This window comes from Puntigrus tetrazona, chromosome 9 (assembly GCF_018831695.1).
Source record: "Puntigrus tetrazona isolate hp1 chromosome 9, ASM1883169v1, whole genome shotgun sequence".
In the NCBI taxonomy this organism is placed as follows: Eukaryota; Metazoa; Chordata; class Actinopteri; order Cypriniformes; family Cyprinidae; genus Puntigrus; species Puntigrus tetrazona.
Window position 1 is genome coordinate 24513592 of NC_056707.1, and position 9482 is coordinate 24523073.

Below are 9482 nucleotides of genomic sequence, written 5' to 3' on the forward strand. Positions count from 1 at the left end.
TGTGTTTGCAGGCTGCTAAAATGGCCAACTACGCCAAATGCCAGAGACTCTGCAACGTCCTGTTCGTCATGTTCGCCCTGGTGTTCATCAGCTCCAGGCTGGGAGTCTATCCTGTTTGGTAAGGCAGACGACGCGCCGGCGTCTCAGCACCTCCGAAGCTCTCCTTCTCATCTGCATATCTCGAATCTTCTTGTTTTATCATCTTTTTTTCCCGGCATTTTCGTTTCAGGTTCTGACACCTTCAGTCGGTGTCGTTGCCAAGTAATAGTTACTATGGCTACAGCAGTAGTGCGGAGATTGCGGACGAGTTCGGAATGAGAGAAACAGATGGCCTCGTGCTCTTTACGGCTGTAACAGGCATTTAATCACCGAGATTTCATAAAACCTCTATTTTTAACATGATTTTATTAGAGCTTTTGGACAGTTTTACGGATCAAAAAATATCTGAGTTACGCATTTGTTTCTGTCAATGTTGTTACAGGAAATAATTACAACAGTTAGTTATTGTTAACTAAAACAAACTAGAAATAACTTTATTTCAGTCTTCTTTTTATTATTATTATTATTATTAATAATAATAATAATAAGTCACATTACTTTTTCATGCACATGGAGGAATTTATTTGGCAAACAGTAATAGTAAAAATAATAAAAAAATTTAATAAGTAAAAGGGGATTTTTAATCATATTTGCAATTTTTAATCTTCTGATTTCTTTAGTACATTAATAATAAACCTCAAATTAGAAATTTGCTTTGGCGGCTAGCTGAAATAAATCTTTTGAGATTTCAGTTAATGTTTATTTTATTATAATTTATTATAGTTTATTTTAAGTAACAAAATTACAGTCATTAAAATATTTACATAAAATATAAATATAAAAGTAATGATAATAATAAATATAATAAAATAATAATGATAATAAATAAATAAAATCTAAAAATAAATATAAACTGAAAAAAATTAAAATTAATTCAACAGTATTAAAGAAAACCCTCATAATCAATTATTAAATGCCACGCTATGAATACTACATTAGTAAATAAATACTACAAATAAAATAACGCCATAATGGAGACATATTGTTGTTAAAAGCGTTATTAATTATCTACATGCAACACATAACTTACAGAGGATGCATGTGAGCTCCATTTCACTTGCATTTGCAATCTCTGCAGGATAACAAAGTAAAACATTAAAAATTTAAATACACACAGTTTAATTACAGCCACAAGAATTAAAAGCGCGACCATCCAAAGAACGCATATCCGATATTTCCCGGTCCTGCAGATGCATTAGGGTTCGCACGTCAGACTGCTGAATCGGAAATGGTTTGATCGGATCACGCAAGGTTTCGGCCCCTAACCCGCACCTGTACGCAGAGTCTGATCTTAACAGCAGGTGTGACGACTTTCGCTTCCTGAACTTTCACTTCTGCGCCTTTTTCAGATCCATTATTCATTCGGTTCTTCAGAATGAGTCATCCGCAGCTTTTTCCGCTCGTTTTGCTCATTAATCATTTAGTGCCGGGAAGACGTTTTATTCACTCACCTCGTCTGCTGTGGCTTTTTGAGTACTTCATTGTGCGACTCTAATGGAATTAGAGAAACGGTCTAATCCGAGGAGCCGATGATGGATGTGACGGCGCCATCTGAAGTCTCTGGTCCCTAGAGAGTCTTTACTGTCATTTAGTGACGATTATGAAATGGACTTGACAGAGCTGTTGTCACAGTCCCTGTATTCAGTTATATAGTGCGTGTAGATTCAGTCTACTTTCGTCTGCTACAGTGGAAGCTATGAAATCTAATCACTATCTATATATATATATATATATATATATATATATATATATATATATATATATATATATATATATGTATGTATGTGTATACTGCCCTCCAAAAGTTTTGTAAACACTAAAAATAATTAAAAATAATTGACATTATCATTGAAGACCAGCAATAATAATTATCACACTGATTATATAAGATTATGCAGAGGTGTAATAGCTGCTGATGGTGGATATTTTGATCAACCGAAAATGTTCTATGCACATTTTCTATATATTACTACATATTTAGTAGTTCGTGTTGTCCCCTATCAGTGCAAAATTATCACAAATTAAAAAAATTCATGCCAATGTTGTCCAAAACACCACTTTTCCAACATTTTGGAGGGCAGTATATATATATATATATATACATATTTATTTATTAAAAATAATATCAATATATTATATTGAATTGCAGAAGGCATGGGACAGAGCAACCATCAGCATGTTTAATGAACATTATGAAACGAAACGTGTTTTGGAGGCAAAAAAAACTCCTGCATTTTTTCCAGATCTGTTAGGTGTTCTAACAAGTCTGACCGTCTCTGTGCTTGTCCTAATGCTGTAATGAAACGTGTGTGTTGCAGGATTTTAAACACCACTGTGTTCGAGAGCTGGGAGATCGTGGGGCCGCACCCGTCGTGGTGGGTCTTCAACGTGCTGCTCGTCCTGCTGCAGGCCCTGCACACCTTCTGGTCCTATCTCATACTGCGCATCGCCTGCAGGGCCATCTCCAGAGGAAAGGTGAGAAGGAGATACACCTTTAATGCTAGGGGCTTCAATATATCTTAATATATATATATACGTGTGTGTATATTTATATATAGTGTTGTCATATATGTATATATATATATATATATATATATATATATATATATATATATATATATATATATATATATATATATATATATATATACACATATATATATATATATATATATATATATATACATATATATATATATATATACACATATACACATATATATATATATATACACATATATATAAATATGTATGTGTATATATGTATATATATATATATATATATATATATACATATATATATATACACACACATATATACATATACATATACATATATACACACACACATATATATATATACGCATCCTCTGGAAGAACAAATATATATAAAGTTACATAACCAATGTTGCTCGTCTTATTTTGAATGCAAGTATAGCCGAAGTCACAGCTCAGCAATTGTCTTTATCTTACGTGTGGGCTATTTCAGACAGCTCGATTATAAAGGGTTTTTTGGGCAGATACACATCTTGAAAGTTAAAGCTTTTTACAGCGGTGTACGGCGAACTTCTGCTGATTGTGTATCTTTCAAAGTCAGCATGAAATAACTCTAAGATCAGTTCTGTGCTTATGCATGCTTTATAAATGAGGCTCCACGAGTCCGTCCATGTGGTGTTTCGTAGAAACAAGCCAAACAACAATAAAGAATTTTAACATGAGATAATGAGAAATGTTGAATAAATTAGTAAACTGAGCTTAGTCAGAGTTGGCGATTGATAAAATTATGACCCAGCCTACATGTTTTTTTCATGTTACATGTTGATACAAAACTATATGTAGTTTTATAACCAGGTTGTTATAAAACTGGGTTCATTAACTAGTGCTTTAACCTAATGCTTATGCCGTATTTCTGAATTCATGTGCTCTCTCTCTCTTATTTGTCTTCATCGCTGCCATCAAAGGCAGGAAAATGGAATCCTTTACATGTAAGTGATTACTGAAAAAATAGATTTTTTTTTTTTTTTGGGTCATTAATTTTTTTTCATGTAATAGTTTTAGGACACATTGATCAAAAGTGACAGTGAAGACATTCGAAATGTTACAAAAATTCATATTTCAGACAAATGCTTTTTAAATACACTTCAACACACACCAAAGATTTTTTTAAAACATATTCCAATTTTTTTTATTGTTATCATATTTTACTATACTGCCGTTTTGACCTCTTTTTTAAATCAAATCAATGGTGAGCAAAAACATTTCTATTATTGACCTAAAAAAACAGTTAAAATAAGGTGATTAGAAACAAACAATCACATCTAATTGTAAAAACACAGCGTTAGATGTAATAAATACAGTCATCCTAATCATCTCTGTACCCTTCCTAGGTGTCAAAGGATGACCGCAGTGACATTGAGTCCAGCTCCGATGAAGACGAGGTTCTTCCTCCCTCTCAGAAACACCACACTAACGGGACCAACGGCGCTCACGGCACCAACGGCTACCTGTCCTCGTCCCCGTGCCCAGACGAACACTAAAAGACGTTTCACTGGGCCCCGGCTGCATCACTCTCTCCGTTGTGTCAAATCATGTATGAACATTACCGGTCCCGTACTGGAACTTCTCAATAATGTGAATGCGGTTCTGTTTGGGTTGGTCGCTTTCCGCCATCCCCCCCCCCCTCCCCAGGTGTTTTGCGTTCCGTTCACCGGCTTTAGTTTTTGTGGTTGCTTATCCTGCGCCGTTCGTTATCGAAGCACCTTTCGGATTCAGCGCGGCTCGCTCTTTTCTTTCGAGGCGCGCGAACGAAAGCGCGCCTTCTTTCTTTCATAATCACGTGAGCATGCTGCCGCGGCATCATGGGAACTGTAGTTTTTTTGGATTAGTGTCTTTTTGTTTATTTATTCGTTTTTTTAAATAAATTTGCATTTCTGTTTGGGTTTTTTTTATTATTGTTTTAAACATACATTCCCCTTTTCCGCGACGAAATGTTGGTTCTGGAGCTGGTGCCCGGTCTAGAACCATTTGCACCCTCGTTTCCTAAAAGCATTGTTAGCCACCTACGGTCGCAAGGTTCAACAAGCATATGCAAAGTCATTGGCATTTCAGCTGTCCACCTTTAGTTGAACGTATTTATCAGAAAATATAAAAAATATGTTCTATGAACATTTTGCTAACAATTCCATTAAAGGGCTAGTTCACCCCAAATTGAAAAATCGGTCATTAATGGCTCTCTCTAATGTCGTTTTACACCGTTAAGACCTTTGTTCATCTTCGGAAGACAAATTGAGACTAATCTAAACTCTCCATAGACAGCAACACGGCTGAAATGATCCGGGTCCAGAAACGTAGCAAAAAAGAAAACAAATATAACATCGTTACTCTTAAGGAAAAGTGTGCGTATGTGTTGTGGTCGTTTCTGAAAATGGCGGAAAACGTAACGCTTAAGTCAACGATATTTTTGTTTTCTTCGCGCAAAAAAAGGATTCTCGTAGCTTAACAAAACCGAGGTTGAGCCGTTTTACCAGTGCATTTGCTGGGATTGCGTTTCTGGGCCTGGGGTCATTTGAGTTGTGTTGAGGTCTATGGAGAGTCAAATCGCTCTCGTATTTAATAAAAAATATTATCATTTGTTTTCCAAAGATGAACGAATGTTCAACAATAACAGAATTTTAATTTTGGGGTGAACTAAACTAAACTTAAGTTATAAAAACAGTCCCTGGGTGTTCAAAATGTATATATATATATATATATATATTTTTTTTTTCTTCGTTTTGCAAATGTTACCAGAACATTTCATTTAATACGTTTTAAACATTATGGGAATGTTACTTTACAAAATAATTACACAAGCATCCACAAAGGTCTATCCAAATATAACCTTATGCAAGTACTGTACGTGAACGCCGTTAACGCTTTGCAACAAGCTTCGTTAGTTGACGTGAACTAATAATGAGAAATGCAACTATTAATCTTAATTGTTAATTTCAGCATTTACCAATGCATTATTAAAAACCACAAGTTGTATTTGTCGACAATACACCGTGAACTACGACGAACTAACAATGAACGACTGTATTTTTTATAACTTAACATTAACAAACATTAATAAAGAGTATAATAAATGTAGTGTTCATTGTTCATTCACGTTAAATAATACATTAACTAATGTGAATGTATGTGTAGTGTTACCTGAAAGTTAAATACTTGATTTTGCGCATTACAAAAAAAAATGCATTTTTTTTTTTACAGACTCTTGTAAGTTAGTTGAACCTTTTAAACTAGTTAGCTACTGACAGTTTACAGTACTAGTACAGATAGCAGTAACTTCTCATAACTTCAGTCAAACGTTATGATGAAACGTTCTTCCAGTAACCGTAATACAGTGTTTGCTGTTTGATCCTTAATAATATTAGCAAAAATAGCATGATGATATACTATGCGTGATTTTTTTTTCTCCCCTGAAATACCGATTATTCAATATTCGTATTTGGATGTTCAGATCTGTAATCTTCCCACAATGTTTGCAACGTTACAAAACGGACTGGTAACGTTTGTATGACCAAGAAATTAAAGGCATTTCACAACAGTCGTAGGAACTGTTCAGAACGGAGGTAAAAACACTGATCTGATCTGCATTCGCGTTTGCATGTAATGCTCGTGGCCTTAAATCTGCTTAAATCACATCCAAACATCTACTTTTGATTATCCCAGACAAAACCGGACGACTCTTATCTTGTGAGCACGCTGGTTTTATTTTTGTGACTGCATGGCAACTTCCGACACCACATTTAAGCATAGCGATGCGCTGTAATTTTTATTTTTTTGCAGAAAGGGTATGCTGTAACAATCACTTCCATGACTTAAACCGAGAGCTTCTCCCGTTCTCCAGCCGAGCATCAGCTCCGACACGAGCAACAGCATCGTTTTCGTGGAAATGGGGTGACGGTGTTTTAAAATGGCAGCCGGTCAATTTATTCATTCGTGACAAATCGGTGGCATTCCAAACATATTTTCACAAGCACACTATCATTCAAAAGACGAAAAGGTGTCTTCTGGTCAACGAGGCTGCATTCATTCGATCAAAAATAACTTGTCTATTCGGTTAAATATAAAAATGTATTTTATTCCTGTGGATTTTCAGCGTCGTTACCGCAGTCGTCGTTCTAATACGCTGATTCGCTGCTCAAGAAACATTTCTTATTATCAGCGTCGAAAACGGTTCATGTTTTTGTGGAAACGCGTTAGCGATGCCTTTTCGGGACTCTTCGTCGAACGGAAGATTTTAAGACCACGTTTATTTGAAACAGAAATATTTCGAATCTGCAGTCGAATGCGTTCTTGCCGAATAAAAGTACTCACTTCTTTCAAAATAAAAGTCTTCGGAATGATAGTGTACCTGTGTCGGCGTTTCGGCGCTGAAACAAAATCTGCTTCTTTTAAGGAACGTGTTTTAACAGAAAGTGTTGTTTTTTTTCCAGGAAAGTATTTCAAAGCGATTTCACCTGAAATAAACGGTGAAATTTATCATCAAGTGGTTATATTTGATAATCATTTCTCAATGAATCACAGTCGTATTTCAAAATAGGATCGCTTTTATTATTGTGCCCGCACTTCATAATAAAGGTACATATGAGATTACGGAATATATCAAACTATCACTGTTTGAATGAACATACTTGCACTTTGATGAGTAAGTGGCACCAAACACTGGTCATTTGTTATTGTTATGTTGTGTTTTTTTTTAATTAGCTTTTTTGAGTTCAGAATAAAAGATTCTTCCGGTTTTCCTCACGCATTTGATCATCATTCAGCCGAGCTTTTTTTTTTTTTTTTTTTTTACTTTTGATTCGAGTGTTTTGATGCCGTTTCTTTCGGTGTTGGGAAGGTTGCTGCTGCTGTCTGTTTCGAGCTGGAGAAGCGCTACAGCTAATTAGCCGTCGTCTTATTTGCACTGCAGACAGGTTGCTGTGTTATGTGGTTTACATTTGATGTCAAAAGGCGAAGATTAAAAAAAGAAAAGAAAAAAAAGACGACTGTATTTTCTGCCTTTGCTGGAAAACTGATTATCAGCGGTACTAATGAATTATGTTGCCATGTATTTTAAATAAACACGACAGACCAAAACCCTTCTGGCTGCTTTTGTTGCTGAATATATCTCTTTATTTATCTAACTGGGATGCGAGGGACACTTGTTATTTTATGGTATTTTGAAGCCATTTTATGTATCGTGGGAATGAAGCACCTGTAAAGATATCCGTGATAATTATGAAATCTTGGAAGTAACTATACTGCAAGAATTGCATCAGTAAAGATGATATATTTTGGGAGATTTTAGGAGTCAAACCTTAAAATGTAACCTATAATCCACTGGGTTTCAAACAGCCGCTATGTGGGTATAAGCGTTCTGATTGGTGCAGGAGGGTGAGTGGGCGGAGACTAAATGTAAAATAAAACATTTGGACCAATGAGTGACCAACAGTGCTATAACAAGCACAATACACGTAACCGGAATAGAACAGAATAGAATAGAATAGAATATGTACATGCTAGTATTAGTTGGTCACGTGCCGACGAAAAAGATGTATCTTTAAACTAGAACAATTACAGATTTCTCCGCCTCCAAATACTAATATAGAGGTGTTCGATTGTTTCAGAGTCGACTCCGTTATCCGACTCGGAATCGACTCCTGCTACGGGTTAGCAATAAGAACACCGATGGCAGCCTTAGTACTTTCTTTCTTTATATATTCAATTTTAAAGAAGGAGAAGTCACGAGAAGCACAATGGAAGGATTAATGAAAGATTGAACACGCCAGTGCTAGAGTCGGATCGGCTGGAATCGACTCTTTCGAAGCCGAATCACCATTAACACGAAAACGCAGTTTCTTGTTCGAGCTCCCTAAATACCGCGACAGACCAAGTTAAAATATATTACAAAAACAGTAACGTTAGTCACGTGTCAAGCAGAAAGCCTTTCCAATAGTAACATAGGTCCTTAGCTTACTCGTTTTTGATAGTTCTCTAGCATTTCCTCTTTAATAACGTCTCTCTACAAATCTCCCGCTTCTTCTTCCCTGCCTCCTCTCTTCCGAACATGAACGGAAACGTACTGCTAACTGGCCACGAGATTGTTCTGGCGTTGTTTTTCAGCATCTCTAGAGACAGAGCTACGTACGAACATGATTTTTCATCGCACACAGAGCAAATACTGACAATTTCAATTGGTTTTTAAATCCCTCGTGATTTTGTTTGCATATAAATTAGTCAAAAGCGTTGTTGCGCTTCAAAAAAATTTGCAAACATTTCACCACAGAAACCAATATTCTTTAAAAAGCCATACATTGTCAACATTTTGTAAAGAAACTAATAAATGGCACAATTATTATTATTATTTATTTTTTTGGGTGTTCATTTCTGTCATTATATAGAATTCCTTTAAGCTTTGTTTAAAAGAGCGACTAACCCAAAAAAAATAAAAATAAAAGTAAATGTCCTTATGAAGTGGTGTGGATTACTGTGACGTTTTTCATCTGACGGCACCCATTCACTTCAGAGGATCCCAAGTGACATAACGCTACATTTCTGTTTTTAGGTGCAGAAACCATCTTTTTATGGTTATCATCTTTTTATTATTGTTTTTAAAATGCATTTTTCCTATTTCAAATTGTATTGATTTAACGTTTTTATTCTAAAATGGATGTCTCGAGGTTCTGAACGGTTTATTATAGTACTGTCTGCTGGCCACATCAAGACAAACATTAAACAAAAGTGAAACATTGATTGCTTTAGCAAAGGCCGAAGCCGGATTCCGCCGCTCCTCTGGTTTTATGGAGGGTTAATGGTGCCGTAATCTTGCGCAGGTGATTTCCTCATGCATTCTT

General features: G+C 35.6%; 1 protein-coding gene across 2 annotated transcripts in view; it reads left to right on the plus strand.

Moving 5' to 3' along the window:
* cers6 (ceramide synthase 6) overlaps window positions 1–7725 on the plus strand; it is a 36762-nt gene extending 29037 nt beyond the window's left edge. The window contains exons 8-11 of one of the 2 annotated variants that reach the window (XM_043249570.1): window positions 12–118; window positions 2418–2574; window positions 3561–3584; window positions 3987–7725. In XM_043249570.1, the coding sequence (XP_043105505.1) occupies window positions 12–118; window positions 2418–2574; window positions 3561–3584; window positions 3987–4136 (438 nt within the window). In that variant the 3' untranslated portion in view covers window positions 4137–7725. The remainder of the gene's footprint in view (window positions 1–11; window positions 119–2417; window positions 2575–3560; window positions 3585–3986) is intronic. The other variant, XM_043249571.1, reaches the window with a different exon arrangement.
* The last annotated feature ends 1757 nt before the right edge of the window (window positions 7726–9482 follow it).